The 19,653-nt window shown below is 56.1% G+C and overlaps 3 protein-coding genes across 8 annotated transcripts in view; 2 read left to right on the top strand and 1 right to left on the bottom strand.

Annotated features, from left to right (window-relative positions):
* Positions 1-2,030, top strand: part of MICALL1 (MICAL like 1) — a 32,328-nt gene extending 30,298 nt beyond the window's left edge. For all 3 annotated transcript variants that reach the window (XM_027871762.1, XM_027871752.1, XM_027871770.1), the window contains 2 exons: positions 215-261; positions 920-2,030. In XM_027871762.1, the coding sequence (XP_027727563.1) occupies positions 215-261; positions 920-1,041 (169 nt within the window). In that variant the 3' untranslated portion in view covers positions 1,042-2,030. The remainder of the gene's footprint in view (positions 1-214; positions 262-919) is intronic.
* A 1,959-nt stretch (positions 2,031-3,989) lies between these two features.
* Positions 3,990-9,255, bottom strand: CUNH22orf23 (chromosome unknown C22orf23 homolog). Of its 4 annotated transcripts, none has more exons than XM_027871788.1 (6): positions 9,166-9,255; positions 7,798-7,906; positions 7,638-7,700; positions 5,748-5,924; positions 4,576-5,150; positions 3,990-4,483 (listed from the first exon to the last, which is right to left on the bottom strand). In XM_027871788.1, the coding sequence occupies exons 2-5, from the start codon at positions 7,895-7,897 to the stop codon at positions 4,699-4,701; spliced, it is 792 nt and encodes a 263-aa protein (XP_027727589.1). In that variant the 5' UTR covers positions 7,898-7,906; positions 9,166-9,255; the 3' UTR covers positions 3,990-4,483; positions 4,576-4,698. The 4 variants fall into 4 exon arrangements, with proteins under 4 accessions (XP_027727589.1, XP_027727597.1, XP_027727581.1 ...); XM_027871796.1 differs by lacking the exon at positions 9,166-9,255 and adding an exon at positions 8,855-8,930; XM_027871780.1 differs by lacking the exon at positions 9,166-9,255 and adding an exon at positions 8,744-8,755.
* A 310-nt stretch (positions 9,256-9,565) lies between these two features.
* POLR2F (RNA polymerase II subunit F) lies at positions 9,566-18,817 on the top strand. The gene is made up of 5 exons (XM_027871812.1): positions 9,566-9,685; positions 10,707-10,776; positions 11,432-11,562; positions 18,321-18,392; positions 18,651-18,817. The coding sequence occupies exons 1-5, from the start codon at positions 9,666-9,668 to the stop codon at positions 18,739-18,741; spliced, it is 384 nt and encodes a 127-aa protein (XP_027727613.1). The 5' UTR covers positions 9,566-9,665; the 3' UTR covers positions 18,742-18,817.
* The last annotated feature ends 836 nt before the right edge of the window (positions 18,818-19,653 follow it).

Here is a 19,653-nt window from a genome sequence, read left to right as displayed (position 1 = left end):
GGCCCTGGGCCCCTGATCATGGCTTTGAGCCTCAGTTTCCCCTTCCTAGACCGTAGGCACGGCCCCTGCCTGCCTCTCTCTCACAGTGCTGCTGGGGAGGCGCCGCTGGGACCTTGTCTCTAGCGGCCCTTCATGCGTGGAAGGAGCATCAGTGGGTTTTACTCTGTGGCTTCCTCACTGACTTTCTCCCCCCCTCCATTCTCATTGACCTCAGGGAAGAGGAGGAAGACAAGATGTTGGAGGCCATGATCAAGAAGAAAGGTGAGTGGGTGTCGGGGGGCCCCCATGACCTGGTCAGGCCCGCGGGGCCCCGCTGCCTGAGTCTGGTGCCTTGAGGGTGTGTGTGTGTGTGTGTCTTTATCTGTGTGTGTGTCTGTATCTGTATGTGTGTGTATGTGTATGTGTGTGTCTGTGCATGTGTGTGTGTGTGTGTGTCTATACACACACACATTAATACATGTATGTGTATATGTCTATTGTGAATGGATGGAACACTGCATCTGGAGGTAGGGAGACCTGAGTTCAAATCTAGCTTCAGGCACTTACTGTCTGGGCGACCCTGGACAAGACATTGAAGCCTGTTTACCTCAGTCTCCCTATCTATAAAATGGTGGTCATAACAGCGCCTGCCTTGCGGGCTTGTTGTAAGGATTCAGGGAGATGACATTTGTAAAGCACGAGCACAGTGCTGGGCACACAGTAGGTGCTATCTCAGTGCCGATTGCCCTCCCTCCCCCCTATATCGAGGCACATGAATCCATACAGGATTAACACAGGTAGACCCACCTAGTGATGGGGATGGGGACTGTGATGCCACCTGGGCTGTTGGCAGGCGCTTATCACCCTCTGGGGCTGGCAGAGAAGCGCGTAAGTCCACGTGGCGGGTAGCAGCCACCCATCCCTACCCTCCCTCCCGCAGAGTTTCACAAAGAGGCAGAAGCCGGGATGAAGAAGAAAGGCAAATTTAAGACCATGAAGGTGCTGACGCTGCTGGGAACCAAGCAAGATTCCAAGAGCAAGGCCACCAAGGACAAGAGCTAAGAGCGGCGTGGCGTGCGCCACCGCCTGCCTTCCTCCCCGTGTAGGCTGGGCTGTCCCTTCCCCTGGGGGTCTTCCAGGACCAGGCGGAGGACTCTGGGAAAGGGGTCCCCAGGCAATGACTTCTCCCTTCTTTCCATCCTCAGGCTGAGCGGGGCCAAAGAGCTCCCTCTTTCCCGTGGCTGTGGGTGCCGGGGAGTAGACTATTTATTCGGCGGTGTTTTTATGGTTGTTGTTACTGTTATTATTATTATTATTATTATTATTATTATTATCATTATTATTATTATTATTATTGACTAACTGAGCAGGCAAGGATCTGGGGGGTCCCCCCCCCCGCTTTACTCTGCCCCACCCCCACCCAACCCCTCTCCTCCCCACTTCCGGAAAGGCTCCATGGCAGCAGAAGCGTGCCTCTCCTCCCCACCGCAGGAGCTTTTTGTTAAATGATCAGATGGGTTGAAGGTCAGTGCTGACCTGCAGATGGGGGCTGCCTTGGTCGGTCTCATGGCAGACGGAGGAACAGAAGAGGCTGCCAGGAGATTCCTTCCCACAACACTGGAAGGCAGCAGGAAGTGACTCCTCATAGTCAATACCACAAGCCCTCTCCCTTCTCTCGATACTTTTCAGTTTCCCGTGCTAGAGAGCTCCTGGCTGGAGCCCGGCTCTCACCAATGCCTGTCACTTGGCTCCTAACGAAGGACGTCTCCACGTGCCATGGCTGGAGCCGAAGGCTCATTCCACTTCTTTATGAGAAGGGGAGCCCCAGAACGGATCCTCTGCAGAAGGGGAAGGGTCCTCTCTACTCCAGAAGTTCCCGTCTTGTCCTGCTCAGCTCTTCCAGGGCCACCGTCTTCACTCCCCACAGCTGGGCTGGCCCAGTGACCTCTAAGGCCCGGCTGGCGTGGCCAGAGAGCTCAGTGAAAGGTCACACTGTGTTATCTTGGGGGTTTCTTTTCCCCAGAATAAATGGAACCCAATTAAACTTGCCACCCAGTTGAATCCCCCTGGTGATTTGTCCATCAGGCTGCTTTGACCTCTGGCCTCCATTCCCCATCAGGCCGTTGGGCAGCTGTGGTTGAGGGAGCTCAGTGGTGCTCGGTCCACTCTCCCCCCATCCTGAGCTGAGATGGCTGTGCTGACTGCCACCCTTGCGAGTGCCTGGCGTGTCCCAGTGCCACATCAACCAGGCGAGCATTCCTGCTTCTTCACCTGAGGCCAACCTATGTGGGCCAGAGGCTCAGACCGGCAGGATTTGGAGGACCAGGAGGGACCCCTGGGATCATCCAAGCACAAGATCTCAGGGTGTCAGAATTGGCAGGGAATTTGGAGGCTGTCTGATCCTATTGAAAGCTGATGGAGAAATCCCTCTTCCAATATCCCTGACACGGGCTGCTCCAGCCCCTGCTGGCAGACCTCATCAGGAGGAAGGGTTTCCTGACATCCAGCCTAAACCTGCCCCTCGGACCACCGTCTGGTGTCTGACCCCTTCATCCTTGAAGACGGCATTCGTGCCCCACTGCCACCCCGCTCTCGTCTTCCAGACTAAACATTCCCATTTCCTTTAACCAGTCCAGAGCGAAAACTGAGGCTCAGTAGAAAGTGACTTGCTCCAGGTTCGTACATCCCCAGGATGTGAACCGAGGTCTGCAGATACCACCTCTGGCGCCTCTCCTGCTGTGCCCACCTGGCCTGGACGGACGACCATGCCTTCTCTGTGGCATCCTGGTTGGAGGTGTGACTGGCATCTCAGTGCCAGTGGGAAGTCCCTCCCAGCTCCCTGCTCAGCCCCTTTGTTGTATGTAGTACCCTGGGGACACCCCCAGACTCAGACGCTGCCCATCACCGCTGCCCATCGTCACTGCCCAGGCAGCATCTTGGCTTGAGCTGGGAAAAGGGGCTAGCACCCGTGATATGTTGAAAGCACTTTGTAACCTTTAAACTGCTACAGAAATGCAACCTAGTAATATCTGAAAGGCAGCCGTTAAGAGATGAGTGGTAAGAAAGCGTGGCGGGCGTCCGGTGCTGGGGTCAGGAGGAGGCCTCTGAGGCCAAAGCACGCTGTGTTTCATGTATAAAGTACTCCTGCCACTTGCCTGCCTCCCTAGGTGGAGAGGGTCCAAGTGGGGATCCCCAGGGATCTGGGCTGTTGGGACGTTTTTATCTGTGATCTGGAGAAGGGCATGGACGATGTGTGTATCCATGTGTGGGGGCCATAGGGCGGGGGGTGGAGCTCACGCAGGATCCACATAGATTGTGACAGGCAGGAACATGGCACCATGACGGAGCAAGGTGAGGCTTGAGGGAGAGAAGCACATTCTACTTGATTTTAGACGGACCAGATACAGGGGGAGGCTTGGGTAGCAGTTTGTCTAAAGAAGCCCCTGGGGGATGACTGGACAACTGTGTGCAGTGGCCACCAAGAGAGCCATGGCGATCTTGGGCTGCTTGAGAAAGGCCAGGCTTCTCGGGACGAGGGGCTAAGCCCTAGGCAGACCACCTCGAGAGCATGCGGGCACCCTGGAGTGTCCAGAGGAGGCAGCCTCAATGGGGAAGGCCCATAGTCTGAGGCAGAGGAAGGAGGCTAGTTAGGCTGAGTAAGGAGGACAGCCAGGGCAGGGGCAGCCTCGTGGAGGGACGGTGAGAGCCGTCTTGTTTGGCCCCAGAGGGCGAAGCCGGGAGCCATGGGTGCTGTGCCGTTGGCTCGGCTTTGGAAAGCTGCCCAAAATGGAAGCGGCTGCTTTGGGGTGGTCTTCACTAGTTGACTACTAGATGGCTCTCCTTCTGTGATCATGGGGCAGGAAAGATGTTTTGCACACCTCTAAAGCACTGACACAGGTCAGCTGTTAATTAGCTCCTAGCTCCTAGCCCCGAAGCAGTCAGGGTACTAAAGTTCTAACCCACTAACATGCGATTTGTCCCTTCAGAAACAGCTGCCGTTTCCCCAAGGCTCGTACCAAGACAGTTTTATTGGTCTTCCCACCCCCATGGCTCAAAGGACTCCAGCCCACGTTGGGAGATGTCAGAAGTAGGGCCTGACGTAGGTGACACAAAGGAGCTGGTTCTCTCCCAAGCTTCCAGCAGGAAGAAGGGGCCTTCCACGCTTAGAGCTAGGGCCGATGGGACGAGACCCCTCTGCTGCCGTGGTCTCCTCCTGCGTGGGGCCTTCCTCCCCCATAGGCAGTGGTGGGTTTGGCTGGGCACTGTCTCTTGGCCTCTGGCCAGCCGGCCAGCTGTTTGGGAGTGGGCCTTCTCCGCCCCCACCAGTCGTGTGTTTGGAGGATGCCGGGGTCCAGGAGCACGGCGGGCAGGGTGACCAATGCAGGACCTCAGCGCTACCAGGGGGCAAGACGACGGTGTCGGCTCCTTAAGGAGAGGCTTTGGGCAGCGCCTTCTGCAGCCCCTCATTTCTCTTCTGGTCGATATCTTCCATTTCCCGCAGTTTCTGCAGAGGGCAGCGCACAAAGGATGGTCAGGGGAGGGGAGCCGCAGCAGCCACCTGCACCCCCAGGCTGCCCTGCAGCCCTCGGGTCCTACCTGTGAGATCTCAGTAAGGATAATTCCTCGGTACTGCTTGCCCTGTCCGAGGGCCTGCATCTCGGCCAGGAACTCTTGCCTCTCCCGGACTTCCTTCACCACTGAGGGGGAGAGAAAACTCATTCACACACAGGAAGATGGGGCTGGAGCTCTCCAGGCCCGTCCAAAGGCCCTGCCCTGAATTGACCAGAGGGAGAGGAATAATGGGCCTGGGCGAGGAAGGGCTGTGTTCTCCAGGGCCGTGGGCCTGCCCTTGAAGGTGAGTGAGGATCTGGCCCGTGACATCGCCATGGGCCCAAGGTGCACGAGGCTCAGAGCAGGAGGGGACCTCGGAAGCCACCTGGGTGACAGAGACAGGCTGTGCCTTGCTGGAGGTGGCCCAGGAGGAAGGTCGGGACACCCTCGTGGGCCCTGGGCATACTCTAGTGCCTTACATTCTTCAAATCTATCTGGCTCCGGGTCCGAGGGCAGAGGCTTGGCCTGCCGAACAGACTGCTTTTTTTTCTTCTTCTCAGTGCCATCCTTCCCGTTGGCAAATATGTCTTGGAGCCGCTCCTTCTCCTTCTCTGTGTCTCCTGCGGGTTCCCAAGAAGAACCCAGGTGTGAGGGAGGGCACACATCCTCGGGCTAAGCAGGCACACCTGTGCCCAGCCTGCCTGGGTGCCTTTCACCCCTAAGGGCATCCCTCTCTCTGGGAGAGAGAGGAGTGGAAGGGCTCTGTGTGCTGGGCAGAGACAGGGCAGCGAGTGGTGCCAAATGGCTGGATGATGCTTTGGTGATGGAGACGGAATGAGAGGCCCACTCTCAGTACGAGGCTCAGGGAGGGAGGAAGGAAGGATGGATGGATGGATGACAGACGTCCTCTGCCCCTGTTGAGGTGGGGCAGGGAGAGAGCGAGCTGCAGCAGCCCCAGCACCGCCCTCAGGCCCTGCTCAGCTCACCATGTCTCCCCCAATAAATCTCCTTTGGACACGTGAGTTTTGTGGATTTTGTCTTTTCCCCTTTCCCTCCTGCCTCGCTCATTCTGAGGGGCATTTGCTGCACACGTTGGATTGGGTGGGAGACCTTGCCCTGTTTCAACGCCTGTCCTCAGTCGTGGTCCCCAGAGGTCAGTAGTGCCTCATCTCCCTATTCTGGGCCACTTCCCCCAGGCCCAGAGCTTCGTCACTTACGACAAGGTCTGGGCTTGAACTGGTCTCGGGCGTAGGCCTCATTGGCCTGGCAGACTTCAGCAGGGCGGAGGTGGGGCCTTGGGGTCAGGATGGGCGGCAGATAGAAGTCGTTTACTTGCTTGGGCACTGGCTTCTGGCTAGACGCTGGATTGCAGCGAGAAGGTAGTGCATCACCTCCTGGGGAGAGACAGGAATGGAAAGAAGGCCAAGGCCCAGGAACCAGGAGCCCCACCTTTGGTCGGCTACTTTCGAGCCCCTTCCCCTTCTGAGCCTCAGTTTCCCTAAATGTCTGATAGGGATGAGTGCCCTTACAGGGCTTCAGTGGCAGATCTCCACCAGTGTAGGGTACTGTCTGGGTCAGCAGAGGGGATGAGGTTGGAGGCAGGAGGAGGATGTGAAGGAAGGGCCAGGGAGGCCAAGGAATGTTATCTACTAAGGGCTTAGGAAGGGACATCCCTGTCCCTGGGCCTGTGCTGTACCCCAGAGCCTCCAGCTGGAGGGGAGCTCCAAGGCCTAGGCCAGCCCCTAGCTGAGCAGGACACCCTGAAGTCATGGGCTCTCCTGCAGAGTCCCTGGAAGTAACACCCTCTCACTTTGTAAGTTTTCATTAAAGTTGGCAACTCCTTAATGCACTTAACCCAATGTCTGTCCTGGTTAATCATGGCCCTCTACTAGATTGGAAGCCCCCAGAGGGCAGGGCCACGTAGACATCTTTACGTCCTGCTTCTAGCACCTAGGTCAGGGTGTTGCATCTAGCAGGCCCTCCATAAACGTGGGCAGGAAGAATCAGTGACTCTGGCAGTGAGCTCAAGCAGAGGGAAGGAGCAGCTCCACAGACCAAAGACGGACGTTTCCCATGACAAGACCAGGAGGGAGTCTGCCACACATGGGAGAGCATGGGCTAGGAAGGAAGGAAGGATGCTGGCAGCAGCAGCTTTAGAGAAGGAGGACCCCGGCTCAGATCCTGGCTTCTTCCTGGGAAGGGGCTGGAATGGATGATCCCAGAGGTCCCAGCTCTGCATCTGTAACCCTGGCACAGGGCACAGGACAGGCAGCAAGGCATAGTGGGTAGGGAACTGGCCTCTGACGTCCTGGCTGGGTGACCTTTTCTGGGATTTCAGCAGCTCTCTAAGGCTGCAGAGAAGGGAGAGTGACTGTCCTCACTTGGGAAGTCTCTCTATCAAATTACAGGTCCAGCCCCAGTACCCAGCCTAGGAATAGCTCAGGTAATCAGTACCACAGCAGTTAGACGGGGTAGAAGAGAGACCAAGGCTATGGCCTAGGCTGGAAATACTTCACTGGAAAGGTGGGATATGAACAGGTCTTAAAAGATAGGCAAGATTTGGATAAGGGGAGTGAGACAAAGACTTTGGGGTGAAGAGGAATGTCCACGGAGTGTAAGGGCAGCCTGATTGGCTATGGAAGAGGATTTCCCCAAAGGCGAGCAGTGGGAAAAGGGTTTGGAGAGCCAGGTTCTGCCCAGAGTGTGGAGAACTGTCTTACAGGATTGTGGAGCCCCACCTTTACTGCCCACTCTTTTCAAGTTAAGACTCCACCCCAATCCTGCACCATTGAACAGCTGAGCCATCTCCCACTTTACTGAGAAAGTTAAGGCCAACAGAAGTGAGGTCTCGCTCAAGATTCCTCTCCCAGTCAAACCAAGCAGGTGACTTCTGTGGAAGCAAGACGGAATGTCCACCACCCTCCCAAACAGACAGACTAGTTTATAGATGGGGGAGATGACACATCATATAATGATCCCAAAGGAACCTCTAGGCGGTAAGGGAGAGGTGCCCGGTCAGCTATGTAGCCAGCCACTGCTGTGCCCTTAAAGCGAAGGGGTGGGGAGGGCAGTGGACAGGCAGGAAGAGGATCGGGGCTTCAAATTACTTTTCATCGAATCCATGAGCTGCCGCTGCTGGAAATTGGTGAGTTTGGACTCCTCCATCATCACTGGAAAACAAACAGTTGAAATGATTGCTGCTGGCTTTCAGCCATGCTGGGGCCCTTTTCTGATCGGCCCTTCCTTCAGTGCTGCTCCCCCACTGACCTTTAAGCAGCTGACAGGTTTCTGGGGTGTAGGTGGATTGGGGTGAGTGCCAGAAGCCAGTACCTTTGGCCACAGCTCCTGATTTCCCCTTTGTCGCCATGGCAAAACCCTAGGGGTGGAAGAGAAAGTCTTTCAGGACTAGCCTTCCCATAGTGTTAGGAGCTAGAGGAGATCTCTTGGAAGTAGGCCTGGGGAGGGCAGTGACTTGCTTAAGATGAGATTTCAGGTCTGGTGATGTTGCGGAAGTAGAGAGGTCTTGGGAGAGGGAAACACCCGATGTCCTTAGGCACTAGAAGGGTCATTCTACAGAGGGATGCCCGTTCTGCTCAGCCCCAGAGAGCAGTCTGACAAGTAAGAGTCGGGGGTGCAGATTTATGCTTGATGTCGGAATACACCCCCTAACAATTAGAGCTATTCAAAAATGGAAGAGGTTCCCTCTAACTGGAAATAGGAGACTGGACTATCACTTATCACGGAGTAGGGTCGGAGGGAATCATAGTATCATAGCTCTAGAATGGGAGGAAATCTCTCCAGCGTTTGGAACCAGCCGTCGTTCAGACTTCCTGAAGACCTCCAGTGACAGGGAACTCACTACTTCCTAGAGCAGCCCCTCTGAGCAGGATTGGGGGAAGGGGGGTTGGCCTCGGTGGCCGGAGGTTCCCCGCAGCTCTGGGCTTCCTCCGACCCCTGGCGGTCCGGCTTCAGCTCTTCCCAGGCCAGGCCTGATAGGAAGCATCTGCTGCCCTCCAGAGATGTCCGGAGCTGGGGGAACGGGCTGCACTTGGGGGGACAAGGGCAGGCAATCGCTACAGAGGACCCGCAGCGACGCAAAGGACGAGACTTCCCGCTTATGGTGTCACAACTAGCGCGACAGGCCCCCCACAGCCACCCTCCCTGGGTCCCCTCTCCCCCAGGGCCGGGCTCCGGACCGCTCCAGTCTCCCCACCCGGTCCATAGGGCTCAGAGCAGCGGGCACCTCCGGCTACCATGGCAACGGCTGCTTGCCTCCAGGGCCCCTGGCCCCGCCCACACTGCCATGGCAACCCGCTTCTGGTACCTGGGCGACCGCACAACCCTCGCCGCTCCCAGAGGCCTAGCCACTCCGGGAGCGCTCCAGGGTCCGCCTCCGGTACCATGGCAACGGCCGAGTCCTTTCCCTCCCTTCAGACTCCGCCCCTTCACGAACATTCTGGGCCCCGCCTCCGGCACCTTCTTAGCCACGCACCGCGGAGCTACCTCTCTCAAGCCCCGCCCCTTCCGCCAGCGCTTACGTATCCACCTCCCCTCTAGGCCCCGCCTCCGGGTGCCATGGCAACACCGGCTCCTCCCCTCCAGCTCCTCTCCTCTGGCTCTCCCTCCCCTGTGTACCTCCCGGCTCCGCCTCCGCTGTAAAGGACGCGCACCGGGCTCTGGCACTGCACCGGAGCAGTCTCGGCTCCCGGATCTGCTTCCGCCTCCGCCTCTGGCTCCGGCTACCGAGGGAACCGCCGCGCGCCCGGCTCAGAGCTCTCCGGCTCCTCTTTGCCATGACAACGGCAGCCCCACGCCCCCTCCTGGCATCAGGCTCCGCCCCCTGGCCTTTTACCACCCTTCGTCGCCCCGTGAGCTCGAGGTTCCGCCCCCCTCCCCGATTACCGGAAATTCCGTAAACGCTAAGGTCACTGCGCAGGCGCAGGGGGTTCTGTTAGGGCCGACCCGGAAGTGGGTGCTAGAAAGCCTGAGTTTGGTTGCTGCGGCGCGAGCACGAGCAGCGCGTGAGGCCGGGCCCCGGGGCTGGGGCTCGTCGGCTTCTGTGAAGAAAGGGCTGCCCTCAGACAGCTCCTCCTGGCCCAGGCGGCCATTCGGCCCGAGCCCGAGGATCCGCAGGCATGTCTGACAACGAGGACAAGTGAGTGCGGGGCAGGGGCAGATAGGGCGGCCTGAGAATGGAGGGCAGGGGAGGGGCTGAGGGATGGGGGGGGCTGGGGATGGATAGAGGGAGGGGGATGGAAGGGGGATGAGGGGAGGGGGATGGAGGAGAGGGGCTGGGGGATAGAGAAGAGAGAGGGGGATGGAAGGGGTTGGGGGATAGATGGAGGGGGATGGAGGGGGGCTGGGGGATAGAGAGGAGGATGAAGGGGAGAGGCTGGGGGATGGAGGGGGGACTGGGGGATAGATAGAGGGGAGGAGGGTGGAGTGGGCTGGGGGGATGGAGGGGAGGGGCTGGGGGATAGAGGGGAGAAGAGGGGATGGAGGGGAGGGGTGGGGCTGGGATAATAGGTACAGGGGAGGGCAGGAGATGGTGGCTCAGCATTAGAGGGTCGGCTGAAAAGTGGTACAGGCAGAGAGGCATAATGGTCTAGGGTCAGAAAAGCCTGGGTTCAGATCTTGTCCCTGACACTAACCACCTGGATGACCTTGGGCAAGATTTTTTCCCCCTCCGTTGGCCTCCCTTGTTTCCTATGTGAAATGAGGGGGGTTGGACTCCATGGCCCTTGAAGGCCCTTCCGTCCGGACCTGTTGTTTTCTCTTGTAGAATGAAAGCTCCCAGAGGGCAAGGACTGTTTTGGCTCTGTCTGTATTCTCAGTGCCCAGCATAGCACTTGGCACCTAGTAGGTGCTCAGTAAATGCTGTGGACTCAGGGTGTGCTTGGGGTCTCTCACCTTGAAGATCCTAAGGCCAGTTTGGGGTCAGAGATGCCAGAGAAAGAGGGGGCCTGGGGCTCACTTCATCCAATTCCTGCTTTTTACAGTGGGTGTCGCTCAGCTTCTGAGTGACCATGCTAGGCTTCGAACCCAGCTTCTCCCACTCCAGATGCAGCCTTCTTTTCCACTGTCCCATCAGCTCCAGGCTAGAATGGGGGGAGGTGGGGAAGGGTGTTCAGCCCTCTCTGAGCACCCGGGTTCACAGGGGCTTTCTTTCTGTGCAGTTATGATGGTGATGACTTCGATGATGTGGAGGAAGATGAGGGTCTCGATGACTTGGAGAATCCCGAGGAGGTCTGTACTTGTCCCATGGGCTCTTACTGCCCCAGCACAACCAAAGCCAGGGCTGGCAGCCAGTCACCCGGGTGCAGGGCGTGGTATCATTCTAGTTCATGGCTCTTCTCCTCACCTGGAACCACAAAGAAGGCCACTGGGCATTGAGTGGAACAGCCACCCCATGTGAACCAGCAGCCGTGTTTGCAGACAAGTTAACTGCAGGTTTTTCCTCCCATCCTTTGACTGTCCTTGGCTGCTGGGGCTCTCAGTCCCTTATTGCAGGTGAAGCAGACAGATCTAGGATGGAGTAACTTTGGAAGACAAGCATCTACCCTGTGATCCAGGATGTGGCAGCTCCACGGGGGTTTCATAACAAGAAGTACATTTCCATTTGACCAGTGACGTGGCCAGTCAATAGAATTTTGGTTTGGCAGCCAAAATCTTTCAAACTTTTATTCCTCCAAACTGACTCTGCCAGATACCTGTCGCCTCCGTGGCTGTTAATCCACTTGGAAAATGTGGAGTAAAGTCATGCACCTGGCCCTCTCTTGGGAGGATTTGTCGTCTTACTTCACCATGATCTTTGGTTGAGGTTGCCAGGAGCCTCTAGATCTGAGCCTTAGACTTTTTGTGTCCAAAAGGAAACTTCCCCATCTCCTCTCCCTTTTTCTAGGAGGGCCAGGAGAACGTGGAGATCCTTCCCTCTGGAGAACGGCAGCAGGCCAACCAGAAGAGGATCACTACCCCCTACATGACCAAGTATGAGCGAGCCCGGGTCCTGGGCACCCGGGCCCTTCAGATTGCGTAAGTGGGAATCTCCCTCTTCTACTCATTCCCTGCTACCCCCACCTCCACCCCATTGACATCTCAGTTCAGCAGATATTAGGTCTTCTCTCTGAAAAGCGTCTGGGCTTAGCAGGTAAAATGATGAGTTTAGAGCCAGGAAGACTTGGGTTCAAATGCAGCCCTCATGGCCCTTGTCCAACCCTGTCGCTTCTAGCTATGTCCTCTTGATGATAACTGCCTGAGACCTAATCCACTGAGCTATTAATGGGTTGCATTGTGCTTTTGTGAAGGGACTTACTACACTAAGGAAATCTTAGGAAATTGACACAGAGTTGAAGTCAAAGGTTTTATTGTTGTTCATTTGTTTCATTCGTGTCTGACTCTATTTGGGCTTTGCTTTTCTTTCTTTCTTTTTCTCTCTCTTTTTTTTTTTTTTTTTTTTTTTACTTTTTGGTGAGGCACTTGGGGTTAAGTGACTTGCCCAGGGTCACACAGCTAGTAAGTGTGAACTGTCTTTCCTGACTCCAAGGCTGGAGCTTTGTTCACTGCACCACCTAGCTGCCTATTTGGGGTTTTCTTAGCAAAGGTACCAGAGTGGTTTGCCATTTCTTCTCCGGCTCATTTGATAGATGAGGAAACTGAAGCACAGGTGAAGTGACTTGCCCAGGGTCACACAGCTAGGAAGTGTCTAAGGCCGGATTTGAATTCAGGTCCTCCTGCCTCCGGGCCCTGTACTCTATCCCCTGTGCCACCAGCTGCCAAAGTCACCCAGAAGTCAAAGGCCCAGGGCTCATTTTGACTTGGGGTAAGTCATTTCATTTCTGTGCGCCTCACCTTCCTCATATGTAAAAGGAGACTGGGCAGGATGAACTGAAAGGTCCTTCCCAGCTCTGAGTCTCTGAGCCGGGGACGCTTGACTTCATGTGTGCACAGCACGGTGCATTCCACCTGCTCGGCCGGGGCTGGGGGGTGGGGGGGAGGCTGCGGCCTCCAGGCCACGTGCGGCCCTCTAACTGAATCCAAACTTTGCAGAACAAATCCCCTTAATAGAAGGATTGACAAGTTCCCCACCCTTGTACTAGGCATTTAACCAATGCTTGTCAAGTGATGGATTGGTGAATGAAAAGAGCCTGTTGTCTCAGTGGAGCAGGTGCCCAGAAAACTGCCATAAACGATACCAGCGCATAGTAGAGACGTAGGGACAGATCCAGGGGGTGAGTTTGTTGAAGAAGAGATTCCTCTCTCCTGGGGGGTCGGATTGGGGCCTGGGAGGAGTGGTAGGGATGGATGGATGGATGAGCGAAGGAGTGAGGCATGTATTAAGTTCTTCCTTTGTACACACCACTGCTAAGCACCAGGGCCAAAGTCAGCCCTGCCCTCGAGGAGCTCACGTTCTAATGGAGGAGACAGCGCTGAGGGCAGGCTTCAGCTGCCAGTCGGATGGATGTGTCCCATGGGCCTTGGGGGGCAGCGGCAGAGCGGATGGTGGGCATCACCCCCACTGATAAAATCGTCACTTGTTGATGTTGAACGATCTGACAGCCCCAAGACTTTGGGGGCAAGAACTTTCTCTTCTGGGTCTCATGAAAGTGCCTGGGAGTCTGTTCTTGGCCGCGTTCTGTTCAACTTTTCTGTCAGTGGTTTGGAGCAGGTGTGATTGTCAGATGTGTGGGTGACAGGCACGTGGACTGAGTCTAACAAGGGGAGATTGAAAGAAATGAAGGGTAACCGCTATGTGGGGGTTCAGAATTGTCAGCTGAAGACTTCAGAGCAAGAAGGGTGAGGCTGGACCACATCATTAGAAAAGACTGAGGGCTGGAGGGTTAGTCATTTCATTCAGGTGCTGATTTCATTAGCATTGACAGTGTGAAGACAGAGAGAAGGTGGGGGGATGAAGAGAAAGAAATGTTGTTGTTTGGTTGTTGTTCAGTCATGTCTGACTCTCTGCGACCCCATTGGGGGTTTCCTTGGCAAAGATCCTGGAGGGGTTTGCCATTTCCTTCTCCAGCTCATTTTACAGATGAGGAAACTGAGGCAACCAGGATGAAGTGACTTGCCCAGGGTCACAGCTAGGAAGTGTCTGAGGCTGGATTTGAACTCGGGTGGAAGAGAGAGAAAGCGACAGAAACAGAGTCCAGAGGACTTGAGGCTCTGTTGAGGGGGGCGTGGCAACCAGCACCTAGGTAGCCCCTGGAGCCGCTGCCCAGGGCTGGCCACATCTGCAGTGCTGACTTCATGCCGAGGCTACGTTTTAGGCAGGATTTTGACAAGCTGGTGTTTGTTCAGCAAGTGTGGGATAATGTGGTTGAAGGTGGAGTGGGGGGGAGGTGTGTGATGCCTGTCCTCCCACATCTGAGGGACTGGCACGGGCAGGGGGACCAGCTGCCCTTCACTGGGCTCAGGAGGCAAAACGAGAGGCAGACTTTGGCTTGATAAGATGATGATGACGACGGTGTGTGGCAGGAAGAGCACGAGGCGGGGAGGCGGGGGCTGGGGGCGCTGTCCTTTGGTCCCTGTGACCTCTGGGGCTCTTGGCACGGTTGGACGAGGGTCAGACTCGGGCCAATTGTTCCATTTTACAAGAGGAGGAGGAGGCCCAGCCCAGAGACTTGCCCATGAGTGGTCATTGTTAGGCAAGATTCACACCTGAGTCCTCTGACTTATGAGCCCATGGAGTCTCATTTCTGCTTTTGATAGAAGGAGAATTTTCTTTTTTTTTTTTTTTTAGGCAATTGGGATTAAGTGACTCACCCAGGGTTACACAGCTCGTAAGTGTCAAGTGTTTGGTCTGAGGCCGGATTTGAACTCAGGTCCTCCTGACTTCAGGGCTGGTGCTCTATCCACTGCGCCACCTAGCTGCCCCAGAAGGAGAATTGTCTGTAGCAGTTTGATCCATCGCCCCATAGAGGAGGCTACTTTGGCGGCTGGTGGGGTCTCCATCGCTGAGGGCCGCAGGCAGAGGCCGGAGCAGGGGCCTGCTCAGGTTGGACTGGAGGACTTGGTTTCCTTCTGTCTCTGAGATCGTCTGAAATGCACGTGATAGGAGGGCTTTGAGCTCAGAGGGCCCTCCTGTGCTGCTCCTCCTTGCAAGGCTTCTCTTGACTTTCTGGGCTCCTTGACGCCAAGACCTCTGTTTTGCAGTCTCTGTGTCCTGTCATGCGTCCAGCTCTGGGCCTTCACAGAGGGAGTGTTCGCCAAAGAGATCGATTAGTTCTTGGCCATGGGTTGAGCAAGCTCAGCTTAAACTGACGTTTAACTTTGGAATCAGAATAGAAAGGGAAGAGTTATCCGGGGGTTTGCTCACTGGCCCCTCATGAGGTTGACAGCCTTTGGTAGGGTTTGCGCAGGTGGGCAAGGTCTGCGTCGGCTCCAGCCTGCCACCTGGCGGTCACTGCCACGTAGGACAAGCCGGCTACTTCTCTAGCCTTGTGATGCACCACCTGGTGGTCACTCCCCCGTGCTGTAGGCACTGCCCCGTGGTCCTTTTAGGCCTCAGAGCTCGAAGAAAGTGAGTTTGGAGAGCGTTTCAGCGGACAGCATTGCAGAGTACGCATGTTGCCAAGGAGGAGGGCCTTTTTTTAACAAAAGCATTCACACATGTGGTCGATGTTATCCTATAGGCTCCGTCGGGCCTCTGAATGAACGTTTTATGTCATGAATTCCCAGGTTCAAGGTCTTTTTCATTCATCTCCGGAACACGCATCGTGCTTGTTTGTTAGACTAAGGAGTTGTCTGCTGAGAGGGGGCAGGCCCTGAGTTTTAGAAAGCGGACGTCTGGTTGAAATGAAGCCTTCAATTCTAGATCTGGAGCTCAAGGACAGACACATTTTTTCCCTATTAAACATCGCTCATAAAAACATCATCACAAACTCATTAGCCACACTTCATTTTGTTGGATCTAAATAAAGGCCAGAGTGAGGGGTGGGTATGAATGTGTGAGCCCCTCCCAGTCTGGAAACCCCAGATCTTGCCCAATCAGCTCCTTTTATGGGGAAGCCAAGGCCCGTGCGAGTGTCCTGGCTTGCCTGAGGGGCCTGAGGCAGAGCCTTAGATCAGGGGTGGGGAACCTGCAGCCTCATGGCCACAGTTTTACAGAACAAATCCTTTTATTAAGGGATTTGTTCTGTGAAGTTTGGATTCAGTCAAAGGGCCGCTGTTGAGGACCTAGAGGGCCACATGTGGCCTTGAGGCTGCAGGTTCCAGAGGGCCACATGTGGCTTTGAGGCTGCAGGTTCCCCACCCTGCCTTAGATAATAGGGTATTAGAGCTAGCAGGGACCTCAGTGTCTGGCTCAACCCTCCCATTTCACAAAACAGGAGATTGAGGCCCGCAGTGGGAAATGACATTTCAAAGGTCACAAAGTTCATTAGTAACAATCAGGATTGAAAGTGAGGTCGTCTGAGATTGAATGACAAAATATTTTGCAGAGTGCTTCTCAGTGATTAAGTGTTAGCCGTTACCATCCTTCTTATTACGATTACTCCCAGGCCAGGCTGCTTTCTGGTATAATTTGCTTAGGCCAGAAAGGCTCAGCCCCTACCATGATGGGAAATCTGGCCAGTGGAGACAAGGAGGGGCATCTTCTCTCCCAGGTGAGCTGGACTCCTTCATCAGTCTCTCTGGGGGCCCACAGGTCTCTTCGGAGTTCAGTTGCCTCCTCTTTTCTCCCTCCATCAGCTGTGCTGGGTTAATTGCTTTGTCCAGCAGAGGGAGTCACTTTCCTCTTGGTCCCTTAGGGTCTGAAGAACGGTGGTTCCTCCAGCCACTAAGTATAAGGTGATAGTCCAGCCAGAGGCCTCCTAGCTTATCAGCTCTGGAAGGAACCATGCAGAACTTGCAGTTAACTGCCCCTCATTCTACTCAGGAAAAGTAGGGCCCAGACCGGGGAGCGACTGACCTCAGGCCACACGGCCTCTTGGGTTTGCTGCTGTGCCCTGGGGATCCTTCCAGCTGAGGTTTCCTCTGATCTCGTGAAATGAGAGAGGAGAGGAGGCCATCCACAGAACACCCCTCCCCTGGGGGGGCAAGAAGGGGCCCTGGACAAGGGCCGATTGTGTGGGACGCTCTGTGGCCCCCAAGGGAACCAGACTGCCTGGTGACCACGGGCAGGTGACGTCCTCCCTCCGGCCCGGCTTTCTCGAAGAGGCCTGCACTAGGTAAATTCCGACGGTTCCTCTCGTGCCGATGGTTTGAGTTTCCTTTGTTCAGCGCAAGCATGTGCCTCAGCACCCCAGCAAGGGAGGTGGCACACAGTGTCATTCCCTCCATTTTATAGATGAGCAAACTGAGACTAGGGGTAGGCTTCCTGTTGAGGTCTCCTAGCACTAAGACTAGTACCTTTCCCATGGTGCCGTGTAGCTTCTCTTCTAATTTGCTAATGGCATGATCTTTAACATTCAGGTCGAGGGTCCATTTTGAGTTTATTGTGGAATAGGATATAAGGTGTGGATCTAAGGCTCGTTTTTCACCTTGTGGTTCAGGGGGAAAGAGAAGGGATGAGAGCTTGGGCTTGGAGTCAGGGCTCTGGGATCAGGGCCTGTTCTGCCCTGGAGCCGTAGCAGCTGGGTCATCCCAGGCCCTTAAGCCTTATACCCCAGCCGCTCTTCCAGGGCGGTTGGGAGGAGAGTGCTGCTCTAATAGTTATTAATAAGATGTGCTCCCTGCCCCTGGGGAGCCTGGGATCTTGTTGGGAAGATAGGATGTGCATCAGTCTGAATACAGCTGGGGCCTAGTGCGGTGCTGTCCAGAGAAGGGCAAGAAGATGGAGATGCATGTGAGCAGTGGCAGCAGTAGCCACAGCTCTTGGGAAGACTTCCTGGAGGAGGTGGGCTGTCTAGGTGGCGTGGGGAGGATGGTGGAACTGGCAGAGACCCAACTCCTGCTTTTTAGGCAGGAGAAAGAGCAGGAACAAAGGCCCAGGAGGGGCCGTGCAGTCCCTGCCTCGCTGGTGGTCGTGAGACCGTGGCTCAGTACGGCCATTTCTGAGGGCTTAGTCGGTCAGCGAACGAGCATTTGTTAATTGTATGCTGCTGTGTGTTGGGCACTGTGCTTGATGCCAGGGATACAGAGACACAGCTAGGCCTGGGGCATTTCTCCTGGGTTAGGGGTATGTGTACTTGTTGACCCGGAAAGGTCATCTCGGGCACCGCCCTCGTTGTGCAGAGGAGAAATGGGCCCATCGAGGCTGAGGAGGCCTGAAGGCTGGAGACAGCTGTGACCCTGAGCAGCCTCTCCCTGGCTGAGGCTCAGTTTCCTCCTGTGTAAAATGGAGGTGATCGGGCTTGTGTTACTCATCTCAGTAGGAACCCACTTCCCAGCCCTTTCATTGCTATAGAAACGTGAGTTCTTATTGTCCCTGTGGCTGGACTGTCCTTCCCAAATCCTGCCCATCCTGGAGGCTGCAACGGAAGGTCGTCTCCATCTGCAGTTATCTGGGAGAGAACGCACAAAACCAGGGCCAGGAACAGAGTGTTAGTTACAGAGAACAGAATCTGTGAGCTGGGAGGGGTAACCCAGACAGACCCTTAGAATTAGAACTCAGAGCTGAGAACTGGGAAGGACCTTAGAACATCTCAGGTCCTAGCTGGGAGAGGCCTGAGAGCTTATCTGCTTAAGTGCCACCATTGAACAGATGAGCAAACTGAGGCCCAGGGGAGCTCGCTGGTTTGCTTCCTGTTCCACAGCAAGCCAGTGGCTTCAGACTCTGCAGGCTCCCAGACCCATCCCATTGTCTCCCCAGCTCTCCCCTCCCTCAGCTGTCCCTTTGTGCCCTGCAGAATGTGTGCCCCTGTGATGGTGGAGCTAGAAGGGGAGACTGACCCGCTGCTCATCGCCATGAAAGAGCTCAAGTGAGTTTTCTGAGAGCCCCGAAGCCCCCTCCCCGCTCCTGCCTCTCGCCCGCGTTGGTTCTCCAGCGGTCCCACACGGATGCCCTGTACGGGGCGAGGCTGCCCTGAAAGAGGGGGCTTCCAGCTCCTCCTCCACCAGAGCCTCCTAGGCCTTTGGCTTCCCCCTCTTCAATTTGGCATTCCGTGCCCTTCTGCTCCTGGCTTGGCCCGGGTGGCGGGGGGGCTTACTGTCTCTCAAGCCTCTCCTTCCGCCCACAGGGCTCGAAAAATCCCCATCATCATCCGCCGCTACCTGCCCGATGGGAGCTACGAAGACTGGGGCGTGGATGAGCTCATCATCACCGACTGAGCGGCCCGGCCCGGCCCCTGGGCATCGCGATGCTCTGTTTGTTTTTCTCTATGGATAATAAAGCCTATTCACCCTCTCCTGCTCTCCTTAGTCCAGCTGCCTCCCCGTTGGGTGCCACTGCCAGGCTCTGTGTTGGCCCCCGGCCCACTGCTCCTGTCACCCCTCGGCTCTCTACGAACCTCTCCAGCCCCCCGCACGCGCCCCCCCCCCCCAGCTCCTTCTCCCCCAGCCCCACTCCCAAGAGGCCGTGGCTGCCGCAGGGGAGGGAGACACCTCAGCTGTCTCCCCAGCACACAGACCGGCCTTTGTGCCCAGGGAGCTGGTTGCCATGGAAACCTCCAATTTCCTCCGATGGGGACTGACTTCGGGGGCTTCTCAGGAGTATCACAGAGCAGGTCTCATCAAGCCACCCATTGTTTCCTGAGGACCTGCCTCAAGCCCTTATCACCCATCGGGATCCCCTTTCAGGGGCAGCGTCTCAGCAGGAAGCGCAGGCCTGGAGTCAGCCTTCTCCCCCCTCCCCCAGCCCCTCACCTGGCCCTGTCGGGAACCCCCTGGACAAATCAGTGTCCGGCAGAGGGTCTGACACCTGCTTTGCCCCTCGGTGCACCCCTCTCAGGCCCTGGGCCCTGCCCACACCCCTCCGGGCCCTCCTCTTTCCCTTTGGTCCTTCTCCGTGCCAGGGCAGGCGGGCAGTGGGAGAAGCCTGGTCCTGGCCTTGCTCCTGGCTCTCTCTCTGATGTGAGGCAGGGCCTCCCCTCTCCACCCCCTAGTGCCATGTGCATGTTCTGCTCCCCCGGAGGTAACATGGGGTGACTGAGCTCACTTCCTCCCTGTCTCAGAGGACTATGAAGTTTCCCTGGGATCCCTTGAGCCTTTCTGCTGTCCCCGTGCACTTTGCCTCGGCCCAGG

This window comes from Vombatus ursinus, unplaced genomic scaffold (genome assembly GCF_900497805.2).
Source record: "Vombatus ursinus unplaced genomic scaffold, bare-nosed wombat genome assembly UNPS02003292.1, whole genome shotgun sequence".
Classification (NCBI taxonomy): Eukaryota; Metazoa; Chordata; class Mammalia; order Diprotodontia; family Vombatidae; genus Vombatus; species Vombatus ursinus.
This window is presented reverse-complemented; position numbering and strand designations above follow the sequence as displayed.